Here is a 19,006-nt window from a genome sequence, read left to right as displayed (position 1 = left end):
TGTAATCGGCCTCAGAATACTTTCCAGACGCTGTCTCCCAGACAAAATGTAGTAATTTCCTAATAATGATTGGGGAAAATTGAACCAAACACTGGCCTTGGGCCCCAGGAGATAGCAAACTTGCTAGACTTCTAAAAAATCAATTAGCGGCCAGAGGGCTGTAGAAGGGCTGGTTCAACGATCCCACAGGGCCTAGGCCCTGGACCATTGAAGACTACAGCTCCAGTGCTGTGTTATTCAACTTTTCATAGTGCTTGGATGCATCACTTTGAACGTATCGCCGCCAGGCGGCCGTCAAATCCAGAACTACACTTCCCAGAGGGCTTTGCTCCCTGGCGGTTGCAGTTGAATCGGGGTGTGTCTAGGAATCAGAAGCCATAGTCCTGCAGTCCTCTTTGGAGCATCAACTTCCACTGCGCTTCGGTGGTGCTGAGATGTTTTGGTTCCTACTACTGCTCTCTCTTCCCTTCATCCTGTACTTGGTCACGCCAAAAATCAGGTCTGTGCGAATGTTGCCTTTTCTTGCCAGGTCTTTTAGAGAGGACAAAAATCCCCACTGAAGCTCTTTACCCCTCCAACCCCGTAAAGAAAGACTAGGAAATGACTGAGGAGTCCTTTAAGATAGCTAAGATCTGGAGTTTACCGGACTGCGGGCGAGATCCTGGTGCTCTAGACGTGGGCAAAGCCAGATACCAGACCCTAGGTGGTCGTAAAAGCTCTCCGGGTCTCCATCATCCCGTTTTGCTCTTTCTGGCCTACCTTATTTCCTCTAGCACCATCTGCTTTCTGGCTCCGGGAAGCCGGTGAGCGTGGCGGGCTTCAGATTCTAACAGTGTTTTCTCCACTCCCACGCTTTGAGCCTTTGTCTAGCTATTTGTCGCCAGCTCCTGAGGTACTCACAGGGGATTGTACTCTTTGCTCTCTGAACTCGATGCTAGTGTTATCTGGGGCATGCTCTCTTATTGCCGTTATTCATTCCCCCGTGCAGGTGTTTGAGACAATTGAAGGGAAGATTCTTTTTTCTTCAGAGTAGGGGTGTGTGCTTGTTTGCCTGAATTAGACTACTAGGGACCAGGAGAGGTAGCACGTGGTCAAATAAGGCGGAATGGTCTCTTGATTAGGTATCAGGTCAGCCCAAACCTGTCTGTATAATCACTTGAGAATCAGCCGCAGGCTACAACAAGGGGCAGTTCGCTGATTGGTTCTGAGTAAATCACCAGGAGTGACGGTGGACCAGTAGTAATAAACGCCTCCTTCTTTCTGGGCGCGTGGCCATAGTTCTATTGGAGCTGAAGTTGTGCCATCCTTCTGTCATTTCTTACCATGACCAACGTCCCCCCGCCCCCCAAGACCGGCTTCCCACTCTTTCTACTTTTCCTTCTCTCTGCTGACCTACTTCCATTTGTATTTTAACTTCTCTCTGAATACTTACTGCTCTCACATGTAGGCACACATGGCCCTTGTACTCAGGTGAAAACATGGGTTTCTTTCTACCACAAGATCTTCATGTCCGTATAGAATCTGAACAAAAACTTGAACCGGAGCTAGCTTGTGGGAGTGGGCCCAGAGCTGCGCTTTCAAAGTTGATTGTCTTGTGTTTGCTGATTACAGAGGAAGGGCCAATTACTGGCCCCCAGGACTTGTCAGTGCTGAAGTTCAGTCTGAAGGGCGGTCAGAGACAGAGGCCTTGATCCCTGAGTAGAGAGAGGTTCCTTTGGGCACTACAAGTTAGTTTGCCTTAAGTAGTGGCTGCTTGCAGCTAATAAGTTCAGTAGAATAGGTTGAAATGCTCCTTAAAAACACACCTCTTAGTCAACGGATCCTTTTAGTCCTAAAATTGAGGGGAAGAGAAGAGGAAAGTCTGAGGGTTGTGTTTGTGCTTCCTCCATTTGGAAAGGCTTGCAGAGCGTACAGCACAGGAGCAAGGTCTCCAGTTAGACAAACAAGACACAGATGCTCATTCTTTCTCCTCTAACTCGTTGTTGTTGTTATTCTGATATTAGTGTGTGATGGTAGTAGTCAAACCCAGGGCTTGGCACTGGGGTAAACTACCTGTTTTCCCCGTTACATTCCTAACCCTTGTCTCATTCTTAAATGTATTTTTTAAAAAATGTGTGAATGTGGTAACATTTTCTTACTTTTGACCTAGATCCATAAGCTTATGATGTCTATTCTTTCAATTGGATTAGCCATTCTTAAGAGTATAAAATCCTGTTTGACACAGATTGGCATATAAAGACCACTTTTCTTCTGTTTGGTTGAGTCTTATGATTTCTTAAGCCAAAAATGCCTGATTGGAAACTCTAAACTGAAGTCAGGTGCCTGGCCAATCACTCGCTCAGTTAGGTCTTGTGCTTTGGGGAGCAGATATAACTTTCAGGTTTTTTGAGACAGCATCTCTCTATATCACCCTGGCTGTCCTGGAACTCAGAAATCTGCCTGCCACTGCTTCCTAAGTGCTAGGGTTAAAGGCATGGGCCACCATACCCAGCCAAATCTAACTTTTATCTTTAAAATGCTATCACTTTTTGTTCTTAAACAAGAACATAACATTTTTGTTTTCCATTTTGAGACAGTTGCTATGTACCCAGGCTGGCCTTGAACTCATCTATCTCTGGAGTGGTGGTATATACCTAAGAACAGAAAGCTATCTCCTTTATTTCTTACTTTTTAACATTTATTTACTGTATGTTATTATCTGTTGGGGTGGGTACACATGTGTGTACCATGGCGTACATGTGGAAGTCAGAGGACAACTTTGAGGAGTCAATCCTCACTTTCCATCACATAGGTCCTGGAGACTGTACTGATGTCAGCAGGCTTAGAGGCAAGCATGCCTAACTGCTAAGACATCTTGCTGGCCTTGCTGTTTTTTAACTTAGGCTTATAAAAGAATAACATTGGAAGAAATAAAAGCAAACTCAGCCCTGGAATTGGAAGGCAGATGGAGTTTCAGGAGGAATGGATAATGAAGGACTGATATGTTTTCCTGTGTCTCTAGGAAAATGCTATCCAGTGGGGTGTGCACATCTAATGTCCAGCTTTCCGGGAAGGTAGCCATAGTCACCGGTGCTAATACAGGCATTGGGAAGGAGACAGCTAAAGACCTGGCCCAAAGAGGCAAGTGCATATGCTTCCAACTCTATGCTGATGTTTTACCCCTCACAGCGATGGCCATGTTTCTTCCCAGACTTGGAATGTAAGAATACTTCAAGTACCTTATTAATTTCCTGTTATAGTCTGAATCTAGCATGATGCTCTATGTCTAATGGCACTTAAGAAAAAAAACTTCAAAAAAATAGCAAGTATAATTTTTATTTTTATTTGCTAGTTTGCTTCAGATACCATGGTCATGAAGTAAGGGATAAAAAAATCTTATTTTGTAAAATGTCAGGAGCACTCAGCATCTGCATTCAGTTTTTTAAACCACTTGAAACCAGAGCTGACTGTTTTCCCTTCATTTGGTTTACAGGAGCCCGTGTGTATTTAGCTTGCCGGGATGTGCAAAAGGGGGAACTGGTGGCCAGTGAGATCCAAGGCATCACAGGGAACAGTCAGGTCCTGGTACGGAAACTGGACCTAGCTGATACCAAGTCTATTCGAGCCTTTGCCAAAGACTTCTTAGCTGGTAAGTGATGAGAGACTCTATTATGGTCACTAGGATATGATTTATGTCAAAGGGACATCTTCAGGAAGCAGAAATGAAAAGAGAGCCTGTTTTCGTTCCTTTACTATTGCCATGGTGAGACACTGTGACCAAAGCAACTTTTAAAAGAAAGTGTTTAATTTGGGGTTCCCAGTTCCAGAAGGCCAGAGTTGATGACTGTCATAGTGACTGAGGAGCATGGCAGCAGGTAGACAGGCATGGCTGTCGAGCAGTACCTGAGACATCCTATCTGGATCTGCAACCACAAGGCAGAAGTAGCTAATTGGGAATGGTGTGGGCTTTTGCAATCTCAAAGCCCACCCCGAGTAACATACCTTCTTCAGTAAGGCCACACTTCCTAATCCTTCCCGAAGAAGAGTTCCTCCAGCCCCCAAGTTACAGCAGTGAGCAAGAGCTAAAGTCAAAGCTGTAGCAGGAACATCAGAACTCAATAGGCGCTTGGTAGGGTGTATCATAATCATCCATGCTAGGATAGGAAGAAGAGGAGGCCCTAGGCTCTTGAGAAGGTTGAGATTCATAAGAGAGCCATTTGGTCCACACAGTATGTGTACTAAGAAGAAGAACAAAGCCCTGGCCACCATGAACATAGTACAGCAGCTTACCAGCTCTGGGTCTATTGCTTACTTTTCCTTTGCTGTGATAATACAGTTCCGGAAGAGTAGAGTCCATGATGGCAGACCAAGGCTTGGCAGCAGGAGAAGCTGAGAGCTCACATCTACAACAGCAAGCAAGATACTGGGAATGGCATAAGTCCTTTGAAACCTCAAAACCTGTCCCCAGAATCATGCCTCCTCCAGCAGGGTTACACTATCTAATTCTCTCCAAACAGCTACCAACTGGGAACCAAGTATTCAAACATCCAAGATTCGCAGGGGACATCTCATTTAAGGCACACACTTAGGATCTAGGTAGAGAAAGAAAGGGTGGTTATGTGCAAGAATTAGATCCCAGGCTGATATCATGAAATCATTCTACTAAGTGATGTAGGATCGTAATTTCAAAACCTGTGGGGCCAGCAAGATGGCTCAGCAGGTAAAGGCGCTTGCTGCCAAGCAACCAGAGTTCAATCTTTAGGACCCACATGGTGGAAGGAGAGAACTAACTCATACAAGTTGTCCTTTCATCTGCACATACTCCATGCCATGTATTTTGTCTGTCTTTCTCTCTCAAATAAGTAGATGCAATAACATTTTTATAGAAAGCTGTGGTATCTCACCATAAGTAGGTTTGCCTCACTCCCATCACCTAGGGATCTGGACTTCTTCCTTAAGAGTTTACAGTCATAAATTATAAATCACGCAAGGAAATGAACTAAGAGAGAGAGGTGGCAAGTTTCTTTGAGGGCCTGAGTCCCACAAGTATGGGTGTTCACGAGCACCCCAGCCCCACCTCTCCTCCCCTGCTAGCTTCTAAGTCTTTCCATTTAGCTTGGAAAGTCTTTCTCTTGGGAGAGGTAGATGGAACACTTCCCCAAAACAGTGAGTAAGGAGCTTTTGGAGAGCCTGGATGTGATAGGCTGTGATGTAAAACGGAATTTTGCCCTGTAAAAGTGTGTGGATTAGCCCTAGACTTACAATAAAAAAAACAATAGAAAGTCACTGGAGGGAATAAAGGCAAAGAATGCAGTCTAACCCCGCAGCTTTCATCCCCCTTTGGAGGCCTGGGCCTGGGTTGTGAGGAGGGCATCTGAGATATGAACGCTATAGCTGTTTTCTCTTCCTGCAGAGGAAAAGCATCTGCACATTCTAATCAACAATGCGGGCGTGATGATGTGCCCCTACTTGAAGACCGCAGACGGCTTTGAGATGCACATTGGAGTCAACCACCTGGGTGAGAGTCTTGTCTCCAGTCCAAAGCCGTGGGGAACCAAAAACTCAGAAAATTCAGGACTCAGGTGGAGCCTTCTCTGTGGCATCATTGGGGCTCGGGGCTATAATCAACCATACTGCATAAGAAATAGTTGAGAACTGCCTGAGGGCTAATCTGAGACTTGCTTCAAGTTCTGCCTACACCCACACCCACACACACCCCCCCACACACATACACACACTCGCACGTATACTTATACATGTATATATGTATGTATGTATAAAGATATATTTTATTTACATGTGTGTCTGTATGCTACATGTATGTATGTGTCTGCAGAAGCTGGAAGAAAGCATTAGATCTTCTGGAACTAGAGTTATGGGTAGTTGTGGGCTTCCACATATGGTTACTGAAAACAAACTTAGGTCCTCTGGAAGAACAGCAAGCATTCTTAAACTGCTGAGCCGTTTCTCCAACTTTTCTCCCTAGGTTTTAAACCTGTAATTGAGATTTGGCTTGTGTTGGGGGTCTATTTGAACAGCTTGGTTACACAGGGCTGTATTGCTCTTCTTAACGCTCGATCTCGTAGCGACAGGTAGAGGCCATGTGTTCTCCATGCTCCTCTGTGGGTCAAGGTCTTTCTTAGACTACTTCCAACTCGTGATCTTCTTGCTTCAGCCTCCTGAGTGCTAAGATTACATGCGTGTGCCAGTGTTTGCCCTTAAACAATGATGGTAACCTCTGTTGAATTAAAACGGGATTCCTATCCTTAGCACAAACATGTCTCATATAAAGACATCTCATATCTTTGGCTGCTTCTAGTTCCTAAAATCCCTTCTGAACCTGTTCTCTAACTCATAGTGAGAAGTTGCTGTGGTGGGCCTTGTTCCCGAGTACCACCTAACCTATACCAGCTGCTGTGGTGGTTCCCTCTCTCCCTCCTTGTCTCCCTCTCTCCCTCTCTCTCTCCCTCCTTCCCTCCCTCTCTTTCTCCCTTCCCATCCCTCCTTTCCTCCCTCTCTCCCTTCCTCCCTCCTTCTCTCTCTCTCTCTCTCTCTCTTCTTTCTCTCTCCCTCTCCCTTCCTCCCTCCTTCCTTCCCTTCTTTCCCTTCCTCCTAGAGCTGATCTCAGCTTATCACAATGCTTCTTATCCTCACATGGGTGCTGAACAACCCTGATAATCCTACTTTCTTTCAACAGGTCACTTCCTCTTGACCCATTTGCTGCTAGAAAAGCTGAAGGAATCAGCCCCATCAAGGATAGTCAATGTGTCTTCTTTGGCACACCATCTGGGTAGGATCCACTTCCATAACCTGCAGGGTGAGAAGTTCTACAGTGCAGGTCTCGCATACTGCCACAGCAAACTAGCCAACATTCTCTTCACTAAGGAGCTGGCCAGGAGGCTGAAAGGTGAGTGCGAGTGAGCAGTGTGCGAGACAGGAGGAATAGCGAAAAGCCACAGGATGGGAAGGGAAGTGTTTTCCCAAGCCTGTCACCTGGATAGGACCTGCTTCCATGAGTATAACTGGTATGCTTTTAGTAAGTAGCCCCCACTGAATATTGGAGGTGGCTGACTAGGGATAGGAGAATTCTGACTTTGAGTCAGAAGACTTGGCCTCACTGCTTACTGCAGCAAGTTACTGAGATTTCCAAGATTTAGTCCCTCCTGAGTTGGGTGAGAACTGCTTCTCAGCTTGTGGCCATAATCCATTCAGTCCTCACAAGCAAGTCAAGTGACAAGCGAAGTGGTACTTAATAACAGACATTAGTATGAAACGTACTGGCATTAGTGGACAGGGGGAGGGGGCATCTCTCGAACAGCAAAAGGTCAAGCAAGGGGCTGCAGAGATGACTTAGCAAGTCAGAGCATTCGCTGCTCTTAAAAAGGACTCAGGTTCAATTCTCAGTATCCACATGGTGACTCATCCATCCGCAACTATAGTTCCAGGAGATCCTATACCTTCTTCTGACCTCCTTGGGTATCAGACCCACAGATAGTATACATGCATGCATGCAGGCAACATAGTCATAACTATAAAGTATATATTTTTTTTAAAGAAAAGATCAAATTCAAGGGAAAAATATACTTGAGAAAGGGAATCTCTAGTCATGAATAAAGAGTTAGCATTGCCTGCTGTGGATTTCTAATAAAGAGAAAGGGAATCTAGCGTAGACGATGCTTAGGAGTTGAGCCAGACAGAACTGAGGCTCAGGGAGTCAGGAGCTAGAGCCCCACTGTTGAAACAGGGTGATCAAACCACAGGGACAGCTGCAAAGTTACAAGATGATAAGAAGATAGCCAGTGGTCACCTCAGACCCAGTGTCCAGTCTGTGCTAGGGCAAGGTATCCCTTGCCAGTTCAGGATGGTTAAGGAGAAAATGTAAGAACTACCAAAGGGCTGGTGAAGAAGCTAAGATGATGCGGAGGTAGAAAGATGCATCTGTTGTGAGAGAAGGGAAAAGCAGTGGGGGAGCCCTGGCAGCTGAGTTCATTCAGTGGAAAATAGTGGTGTGTATAATACAGGAGCCCTGGTGTGCAGGAAGATTGTCCATCCCACAGATGTGCATCTCGTGTCCTGCTTAGGGTCTGGGGATGAAGTATAGGACAAGGCAGGTTCAGGCACTTCCTTGATTTGCTTTACAGCTCTGGGGGAGAGAGAGGTTAGTAAGTGTTAGTACAACCAGCATATGAAGTCATTCTAGTTGTATGTGAGTCACATTTACTTTATGACATTCAAATAGTTTAGAAGTACACAGAACTAAGGACAGACAGCCTCTATTAACCCCCCATCCTTCAAATTACACTGTCAGTAGCTGCCAGTCACCTTCCTATGCATTTGCTTCTGTGTATTCGTCATAGATGGATCTACAATTCTTATAAGATCTCTGTGGTCTTCCCATGTAATGTGTACAAATTTACTACTATTCAAAGGAACAGTTGCCTATAACTCCAGCTCCAGGGGATCTTCTAGCCTCTGCATGCACCCCACACATGACATACACACAGAGACACACATACACACATACATAAAATAGAAATAAGTCTTTTAAAAAAAATGTCAGCCAGGTAGTGGCAATACACACATTAATCCCAGCACTTGGGAAGCAGAGGCAATTGGATCTCTGTGAGTTCCAGGCCAACCTGGTTTATAGAGCCAGTTCCAGGACAACCAAGGCTACAGAAAAATCCTATCTTAAAAATAATACAAGGGCTGGTGAGATGGCTCAGTGGTTGAGAGCACTGACTACTCTTCCGAAGGTCATGAGTTCGGATCCCAGCAACCACATGGTGGCTCACAACCACCCATAATGAGATCTGATGCCCTCTTAGGGTATCTGAAGACAGCTACAGTGCACTTACATATAATAAATAAGTAAAAAACAAACAAACAAACAAACAAACAAACAAAAAGTTGTATGGTGGGAGTTTAATGAGCCATGAAAATTCTGAGGTTTGGTATTTGGGTAGAAAGTGATGACTGAGGAACATCCAGAAATGAGTCCCAGCACTTAGAGATGAAAGAACATTGGAAGAGGCATGGGGTCATGGAGGCCAGGGGAAAAGAAGCCTGAGAGGAAGTTAAAGAGTTAAAGAGCTGCTGAGAGACTGGCCTTGGCTCTCCTACCCTAGTCCATCAACAAGCCCGTCTCTTAGGAGCCCGTCTCCTCAATCTGTGCAGCGTGTATAGATCACAGTGAGTAGGTGTGTGTGATCTCACCAGGAGTGCAGAGGTCGCCTGTGGGGGTCAGAAGTGTCTACACATGCTTTCCTCTCTTTTTTCTCTCTAGTTGGTAAAATCAAATCTTGTCTTTCTTCTTGACATGTTCCCTGCCTGCCCCAGGCTCTAAAGTGACAACATATTCTGTCCACCCTGGCACAGTCCATTCTGAATTGATTCGACACTCATCGTTTATGAGATGGATGTGGCAGCTCTTCTTCTTTTTTATCAAGACCCCTCAACAGGGAGCTCAGACGAGCCTGTACTGCGCCGTAACAGAAGGTCTCGAGAGCCTCAGTGGCAGTCATTTCAGGTATGAATGTATCTGTCTTTGAAATGAGTTCTTACTGCTTGGGGCTTGTCTGGTATAGTATATGCTTTTTTATAAAATACGTATTTCCCAGAGTTGGAGAGATGGCTGGGTTAGTACAGGCTGCTCTCCCGAGGACCTGGGTTCCATTCTCAGCACTCAGTTACAATTGTCTGTAACTCTAATTCTAGGGAATCTGACATTCCCTTCTGGCTACCATGGGTACCAGGCATGTACATGGTTCACAGACATACATGCAGATAAATACTCATACGTACACAGTAATAACAACAGATTAAAAATGTTAAGGTATATTTCCTCAAATAGCTTTTGTCTTTAAATAAAAGAATTTTGCCTGTTCATACTTTTTTTAGTACCTGCTAGCTTTGATTTTATTTTTTATACCATCTGTTACAGTAATAATTATGTTTTTTCTGCTTTTTTTCCCTCTCTCATGTCAATACTGTTTTCTTCCTGACTTCTTTTTTGTTTTTAAAGATTTATTTATTTTATGTATATGAGTACACTGTAACTGTCTTCAGACACCAGAAGAGGGCATCAGATCCCATTACAGATGGTTGTGAGCCACCTGTGGGTGCTGGGAATTGAACTCAAGACCTCTGGAAGAGTGGCCAGTGCTCTTAACCACTGAGCCATCTCTCCAGCCCCTCTATTTTGTTTTTAATCTGTATTTCCCTATTATCTTCATGATTGAAATAGAACCAATTGAATCCCTTGTATTTTATTTTATTATTTTCTCAGTACTAGGAATGGACCCTGGGGCCTCTTGCAATACTAAGGCAAGGGTTCTATTACTGGCACGTCCCCTGCCTAATTTTTGTTTTTTGGGTGAGTTGTATACATTTCTGTATATGTGAAGGTTTGCATGCGTGTCTGTACATGGGGAAGCCAGCAGATAACCTCAGGAACTATCCACCTTTTGAAAGGGGTGCGACACAGAGAATGACAAGATTTCTCTTTGGCTTGAGATGTGCCAAGAAAGCTAGACTACCTGGCCAGTGAGCCCCAGGAACCCATCTGTCTCAGTCTCCCTGCTCTGGGATTACAAGCTTGTGCCACCACATCTGGCTTCTTTTTTTAAAACATAGGTCCTCATGCTTACAAGGCATTCACTTTACCTACTAAGCTAATCTGTTAATATCTGTTTACTCTTTCTGCATAGCCAAAACTGATCCCAAACTCAACAATCTGCCTGCCTCTGCGCCAACTTTTACTGTAGAATAAATAGCATATTGACCCCATATTCACTCACTATCTGACTTCAGCTGCCAATAACTCATGGCCAAACCTGCCCCATTCCCATCCTCAAGCCCGTCTCCATAGTTTTATAAAGAAAATAATATGTCACATAAGTTCAAACTTATAACATGTCTTCCCTCCACCTTCAAGATATTCTTGATATTTTATAGAAGCAACCGTGGGTAGCATTAGATTGGAAAGATGAATAAACAGATGACAAAGGGTTAATAATGCCAGACTGATGGGGGAGCCATAGAAGTCACTGCAGCAGAGAGACAGAATCTGATCTCTGCTTTTGGGGAAACAAAGAAGAAAAAACTTTTTTTTTAAAATTTTATTTAAATGATTGAATAAGTAACCCACTAAGATACAGAGTTCCTGGTTTCAAGCAATGACAGCTGGAATGAAAAGGCAGCTTCCGTGAGAGAGGCCTGCCTGACTTCTCAGTAGATGCCTAGTTAGTTGAGTGTGGGGCTGAAAGGATTTGGTAACCCAGTTTCACATCTGTGAACCAGGAGGTTGATGAGAATGGGAAAGGAGACGCAGAATGGGGAAAGAACACATGCGACTTAAGGACCTTGAACTCCAAAGCAGTGGGCATGAAGTCTGGCTCATAGGCCAGAAGGAAGTGTACTCCCAGTGTTAGCACAGACTAAGAAAGTCAGTGGCCAATCAGCTGTCTGATGTACCTCAATGGGAACTGTTTGGGGAGTGTGGGGACACCAACTGTCTTGAATCTTAGTCCCATTGTTTCCCATCCACTTTTCAAAGACAACAAGTTGATTGGGAGGGTAAGTTTGCTATTGCCAAAAAAATAAAAATTAAATGGATATTCCATTGAAGTGACAGTTGTCTCCCTGAGACTATATGTGTCTAGTATATGATATCGGCATACATACAAGTAGAATTGTATGGCAGATAGTTGGAAATAAGGCTCTGACCCTCAAGAACTACATAAAGTATAAAAGCACTGTACACTAGATACTTAACTCTATGCGTTGGAATGCTTGTATTGTATTTTATCTTTTTGAGTCAAGGCCTTCACCATCCTAGAACTTGCTCTGTAGACCAGGCTGACCTCAAACAGAGATCCACCTGCTTCTGCCTCTCAGGGCGCTGGGATGAAAGATGTGCACCACCACATTGGCCTCAGCTTTTCTTTACTTACTCTTTTTCTTTTCTTTCATTTTTTTTTTTCTTTTTTTTTCTTTTTTTTTTTTTTTTTTTTTTGGAGACAGGGTCTCATGCTGGTTTCAAGCTCAGTCTCTAGCCGAGGCTAGCCTCGAACTCCTAATCTTCCTGTCTCTAATTCTCAAATGCTCAGATGTATGACTCTTTTTTTTTTTTTTTTGGTTTTTCGAGACATGGTTTCTCTGTGTAGCCCTGGCTGTCCTGGAACTCACTCTGTAGACCAGGCTGGCCTCGAACTCAGAAATCCACCTGCCTCTGCCTCCCAAGTGCTGGGATTAAGGGCATGCACCACCACTGCCCGGCAGATGTGTGACTCTTAAGGAACTTTTCTCATGCTGTGAATATTGATTTTTACTTCAGTTTGAAGGCCTAGCAGCAATCATGTAAATCAGTATCTAGAGATGAGTGTCGAAGCCTGTTCTGATAGAGGCCTTGACTATTTTAGTGTCTGTTTCCTCTGCCTGCTCCTACTAATCTACTTTCTGTCTCTAAGGATTTGCCTAGTCTCGATGTTCATATAAGTGGAATCCTAACTAGAACCTCTTGTGGTTTTTTTCACATACCTTAATGTTTTCAAGTTTCATCCATGTGAAAGCATATTCTACTAATTAATTACAAACAATATTTCATTGTATGTTTATATCATTATATACCATGTATAAAATGAACATACTATTCTGCTTTCTGGCTATTTAAATACTACTGTTATGAACATTCATATAATTTTTATTTTATTATTGTTTTGCTTACTTTCATTTTGGTTTTTGAAACAAGGCTGGCCTGGAACTTGTGGCAGTTACCCTATCTCAGCTCCCCACTGCTGGGATTATAGGGTGAACTCCAGTGTTCAGCTGTGGCTTTTGTTTTGTTTTGTGTTTGTTTTTGAAATAAGTTTTCACTCTGTATCTCAGCTGCCCTTGAGTTTATGAAGTAACCTAGGCGGGCCTTGAACTTATGGTCCTCCCGCTTCTGCCTCTTGAATACTTGGATTAATGACATACACCATCACACTTGACCCACACAGGAATTTTTGTATGGACATTCCTTAATAATCTATAGAGGAATTTCTGAGCCATGGGTCTGCTTTGTGTTTAACTGTAGAGGAACTGTTAGGTTTTTCCAAGTGGCTGTACCATTTTGCATTCCCACTGGCAGTATATGAAGGCTTAGGTTTCTCCACAGTCATGAACAATATCTTTCCCTCCTTCTAGTCTTAGCCATCCTGGTATATATGAAAGAGCAGCTTGTCCTTTTCTCTTTCCTGCTAATGTTGAGCGTTTTTATGTGCTTTGTTCATTTGTGCATCTTTATTAGAGAATTGTCTTTTCAACTCTTCTACCAATTTTAAAATCAGGTTTTGTCTTTTTTATTGTTCAGTGTTGTTATAGTCTAGATACAATTCCAGATATATGATTTACAAATATATTTTCATATTCTGTGAATTATCATTTCACCTTTTTTGATGGTATCCTTTAACGCTCAAACACGTTTATGGCATGCATGCATGTGCATGAGTGCATGTGCGTGTGTGTGCACACCCGTGTGTGTGTGTTCTACCATTGAGCTCGATCCTAACCCAAGTGTCTAGTTTTAATGTTGATGAAGTCCAATTTACCATTTTTGTTTGTCAGTTGGACTTTTGGTGTCGTATCCAGAGATCCATTGCCTTACTTCAGGTCACAAGGACATACTACGGTACTATCTTTCCTTCTAACCATTTTAAAGCTTTATCATTACAGTGAGGGCTAAGGTTCATTCAAGTTAGTTTTTTAATGTGATACACTAGAAAGGCCCGTGTTAGTTACTTTCCTCCTTGCTGAGACTAATTAGCTGACAAGAGAGAGGAGTGGCAAGGTCCTAGAGAACAACCCAAATGCCTCATTCACCTGTGGCTGGCCATGTTAGTTAAGATAATTTCTGATTCTCTTTCTGTTTATGCTGGGGAGAAGGTCTTGCTCAGTAAAGCTTTTGAACCTCCTGTAACTATAGGAATGGAGACAAAGTTGCTTACACATGGTATTGTGGGGAGGTCAGCAGTCCTCAGAGGAGGCCTTTCTTGTGGGAGGCTGCCCTGTGCACAGCCTGACCTTCTCTCTACTAGATACTGGTATACCTCCATCCACTGTGACAGCCACAACTGTAGTCAGACGTTACCAAGTTTCCTCAGGAGGAATGTCACCGTGGTTGAGAACCACTGCCCTGGAGGACAAAGCAGGGACAAAGGATAGGAAAATCCCAGTATGTATGAGTATGTACTAGAGGTGCGAGGGCCTCACTCAACTTGATAAACACTTTGGGTTTGTCCAGAGTTACTGTGCTCATGTTCCCACCGGCATTTCTTGCAAGATCATGGGGTGAAATGATTCTCATGAAGCTAGTACATCTAATATTTGGACCTAAGTTCACACTCTAGCATCCACAGAAAAGTCAAGTGCAGTGGTACACACCTGTAATCGCAGGACCAGGGAGGCAGGGACAGGAAGATCTTTGAGGCTTGCTGGCCAGCCAGTCTAGCTGAATTGGTGACCTCTGGTTCAGTGAGAGACCCCTGTCCTAAAAATAAGGTGGAGAGTAATTGAATAAGACATGTCACACCAACATCTGCCTTCCTTATACATGAATACACATATGCACATGTAGACACATGAACATGAGTGTATACATGACTGATGTATACACACACATGCATACACAAAATGTACTAGATACAGAGAGTATAAAATGAATAAAAGAATTGTCCTTGAAAGAATTTTCTTGGTGGTACAGAGTTTGGATGCCTGTCCTGCAGAGTTATGGCAATGTAGAGAAGGCATCTGAGAATACCTTTCTATGGCTTGAATGTGTCTCCAACACAACAGTGTTGAGAATGATAATCATCAAGCTCATGGAATATTATTGCCGTTATTACCAGTGGGCTTGGTATTGTAAAAGTGGTTTCCCCTCATTCTCACTTTTATGCTTTTTGTTCTTCCTCACCCTCTCTCGTGTGTCCCCATGTGCCAGGGCTTCAAGTGGGCCAGGCAGTCAGTACTCAACCACTGAGCTAGCTCCCCAACCTTCTTCACTCATGTAACAGTGCCTTCTGCAGCCAGTGTGAACATCAGGATCTTAGTCTCAGGACACTGTACAAGGCCTTGAAGGGTAAACCTTTGGCTTCATTTGAAGTAAACAGACCTGTACAGGTGTCTGGGAGGCACTGATATAGTTAAGCATATACATAGACCACATTATATAGCAGACAAACCATTCTGATCAGAGATAGTAGAGTGAGAAGATAGAAATGTTTTCTTGAGGGAAAGACTGGAGAATAATCTGGCTGTAGTGGCATGTGCTCATAATCCCAACATATGAGGGGAGTCAAGACAAAAGGATTATGATGTTGAAGCCAGACTGGGCCAATAGAACAAGTGTGCCAAGCCACCCTGGGCTACATAGAGAGATGCAAACAAATAAAAGGATCAACAAATGAAGAAATAGGATAGCATTGTCCTTGTAAAGTAAAGGTCCCTGGGGGACCTGTGAGCTCTAGATTGTTTTCCTACCATATTCTTTATATTAGGTAAATAGAAAAGTCCATTCTTAACCCTGTGTTTCAAGTCTCTCTGTTTCCCTTCCAGTGATTGCCAATTGGCATGGGTCTCTAGCCAAGCTCGCAATGAGACAGTAGCCAGGCGGCTGTGGGATGTCAGCTGTGACCTGCTGGGCCTCCCAATGGATTGGTAAGTGGTGGTTTGGACTCAAAAGAAGATTGGAGGAGATGATTATCCTTCAAAGTGGCCAAAATCTTGAATACGAAGAGTGTAGAACTTCAAGCCTTGCCTGCTTGGCATCCAGTTAAATCCCAGTACACTGCCAGGTTCCTCTAAGCCCTTGAGTTTCTACTGACTGATTTTGTTCCTGCTCCTGCCAGCATTTCTAGTGGTATCACTGACTAAGACAGAGGACCTTCGTGTGACCTACACAGCTCCTATTTTCCTTTGGAAGCTACTCCTACCTAGGAGCATGAAGTCCTGTGAAGACTGGTGCATGGCCATGTGGGTTAGATGGAGCCCCTCCCAACCAACCATCCTTTCCTGGAAGAACTCCATTGTAGCCTCAGCCAAACTTCAGGAGTCCAGTGACCTGGCGCAAGGACAGGTCTTTGTGGTCCTAACATCTGGATACTTAAGAAAAATTTTTACTAAGTCTGGCAGTCTGAAGCTTTTGCTACTGAAACACTTTTCTATGTCCAGACCACAGAAGAGCTTCCTTCTCTAAGAAGTTTATGGAATTTGAAGGGCAGAGATAAAAATAAAGCCAAACTCTCATCTTCCTGCTATTTCTCAGCCTAGTAAGGAGGTAATGAAAGGAATGTTATGATAGGTCACTGGGGTCAGCTACTGACCCCAGACCCACGGAGGCCTCTTTATTGTGCCTTAGGTTCTCTTAGGAAACTAGAAAGGGAAAGGCCTTCTCATTGTCATTGTGTTAATTTTGTGTGTCTTCTTGTGTGTTCATGCAGTTTGGTGTGTTTCCACCAAATTCACAGTAGCCACAAAGGAGAAATTCTTAACCAGACTGAATTGTAGACAAATTACCAGAGATGGAATAATTCACTGTGGAGTCTTTGAGTATAGTTGCAAAGTGAGGGAAACACTATCTGTGTTGTAATCAGTCACTGAGAAGCACAGATGCTGCAGGGAATAAGTTTAAAAGAAGAAAACTCCAAGGAGGTAACACATGATAATGAAGGGGTCAGCTAAGGATCTAAAACCATAACTGAAAGGCAGTAATAGCCAGCTATAGAAAGGCACACTATCTTAATCACCAGTCAGTGTAGAAAGAAAACGTCAAAAGCACAGAGTGAAACCAAGTCTCTATTTAGAAATGTTATCCTAAGGATTGGTAATTATAGTCAGTTGATAATCTTTCAGAGCATTTTCTTACATTAGCTTGACAAGATGTCCTTTTCAGGAGTGTGTGTGGAGAGATGGGATGGCTTAGATGACTGATGTTCCAGAGGACCCTGGTTCAATTACTAGGACCCACATGGTAACTCACAACCATCTATAACCTAAATTATAGAACGATCTAAAGGATCTAACAGCCTCATCTACCTCCACAGGCACTGCAGGAATGTGGTGCACAGATAACAATGCAGGCATTCATATACATACTTTTGTAAAAAAAAAAAATCAACCTTGACATTGGAGGGCGTGCTTTCCTGGAATGTGTGAGGCCCTGGGTTTGACCGTAGCACTGCAAAAGAAAGTGGAGATAGCTTCAATTTACTAAAATTTTGCTTTATTTGGCGAGCTTTTATCAAAAGCAATACAGACAAAGGGTGTCAGGCATCCCTCCTGTTCCGATCACTTGTTCGGTGGATGCTATTCTAAGGGAGTTTGCCATTTCCTTGGGCTGACAATTATATTCTAAGCTTGAATATGTAAGACTGACAGGACCACAATCTTTAACTTCTAATATTTGTAAATTAATAATTTTTATGGGCTTGTTCTGACCAATAAACATATTTTAAGATTAGTTTATAGGGACATTGGAAAACTTTTGACAATGCAGTGATTAATTGAATTTTACTTAATTTATATTCATTTGCCAATGAAAATAAAGATTCTTTTCAATTACCTTGTTTTTAGTTCCAGATTATAACTGTAAGAATTAAATGGAAGTCTGGTTGTAGTTTAAAGCGAACATTCACAGTTATATAGTTATTTCCCATTCTGTTGGCTGCTTGTGTTCAAGAATCATTACAGTACAACTGAAATGCTCGTGCCATTAATTTGGGCTGTGATCGTCAGACCAATCATCAAATCATTTCCTACTTACATGCCACCGACCAAATGTTACTGTTCCCACAACTCTTGGTCTTGGCAGGAGCTCCTTTTTGTATCTATTTCTGTGACAGAAATATAAGACTTGGGGTTGAAGAGACAGCACAAGTCCCAGGATCCCATGCAACTCGTACAGGGCGTGGCAGGCAGTTCACCTGTAACTCCTGCTCCAAAAGATCCAACACCCTCTTCTGGGCTCCACGGGCAGGCGCTTGCCCTCATACATGTACACACGCGTTCAAGTGTAAATCTTTGTATATTTTAGTTTTGAGGTAGGGTTTCTCTGTGTGGCCCTGGCTGTCCTGGAACATGCTCTGTAGACCAGGCTGGCCTCAAACTCAGTGATCAGTCTGCCTCTGCCTTCCAAGTACTAGGATTAAAACTGAACAACACCACTCTTGATCTATCTTTTAGTTTTATAAGAAAAAGAAATGCAAGACTTTGCACCACTGCTAACATCAGACTTTGTCATCTCTGTGCAAGGCATTTTATATTTATTTTCATTGGATTTAACGGTCAGTAGGTTCACGTTTGTAAAACCCAGGGCCTCAAAGACAAAAATCTCCAGGAACCCACTCTCATACACATCTTGGAAGATGGATTATAGGATTTGCTTATGCTAGATAAGTGTTGTACCCCTCAGCTATACCATCAGCCATATATATATATATATATCTTTCCATGTATAAATACTGAGCTTCCACGCAAACTTTTGAGAGTGGGCCCTTTGTGCAAACCGTGCCAACAGTATACATAGGAATTTATACCTATAAAAGGGCAGAAAGAACTTCATAATTGTTGAAATATTTCACGTAAGGGCAGATAAGACGTGATAAGACAGGTCTGCCTTCTACACCAAATCATACATTACCCAAGGGCAGAGACAAAATTATTTTGATCAATATATAACTTTGGCTTATCAAAATGTCTATTATTAACGTGAATGCGAACCCGGGCCAGCCTAATGGACTGGGCTGGCTCAGCCGCTAAAAGCTGTGTGTATTCTGTGAATCACATCATCCATAAAAATGGATGTTGGTCTGAAAACATGTGACCCAGGCCATTTAATCTCCCCAATTTTAGAGTTTTATCATCCGAGGGTAGGCAGGCCTCTACTCATCCATCTAGAGCTGCGTCTGAACATTTAGACGGCAGATGAACTGAAGTCAGGTGGCAGAATGATTTGGCGATGACAGCGAGGGGCGTGTGTTATCCTGTCGGC

General features: G+C 43.2%; 1 protein-coding gene across 4 annotated transcripts; it reads left to right on the top strand.

Annotated features, from left to right (window-relative positions):
* The first annotated feature begins 370 nt into the window (after positions 1–370).
* Rdh11 (retinol dehydrogenase 11) lies at positions 371–17,577 on the top strand. Of its 4 annotated transcripts, none has more exons than XR_003714118.1 (8): positions 371–499; positions 3,002–3,120; positions 3,473–3,628; positions 5,393–5,497; positions 6,677–6,886; positions 9,319–9,508; positions 15,554–15,675; positions 15,867–17,577. XR_003714118.1 is itself a non-coding variant. In XM_028789078.1 (8 exons), the coding sequence occupies exons 1-8, from the start codon at positions 435–437 to the stop codon at positions 15,889–15,891; spliced, it is 972 nt and encodes a 323-aa protein (XP_028644911.1). In that variant the 5' UTR covers positions 371–434; the 3' UTR covers positions 15,892–17,577. The 4 variants fall into 4 exon arrangements, 3 of the variants coding, with proteins under 3 accessions (XP_028644911.1, XP_028644921.1, XP_028644918.1); XM_028789078.1 differs by having other exon boundaries at positions 15,574–15,675; XM_028789088.1 differs by having other exon boundaries at positions 15,554–17,577.
* The last annotated feature ends 1,429 nt before the right edge of the window (positions 17,578–19,006 follow it).

The sequence above is a fragment of the Grammomys surdaster genome, unplaced genomic scaffold, assembly GCF_004785775.1.
Source record: "Grammomys surdaster isolate TR1022 unplaced genomic scaffold, NIH_TR_1.0 127, whole genome shotgun sequence".
In the NCBI taxonomy this organism is placed as follows: Eukaryota; Metazoa; Chordata; class Mammalia; order Rodentia; family Muridae; genus Grammomys; species Grammomys surdaster.
Note: the sequence above shows the minus strand (reverse complement) of the source record. Positions and strands in the feature narration are given on the sequence as shown.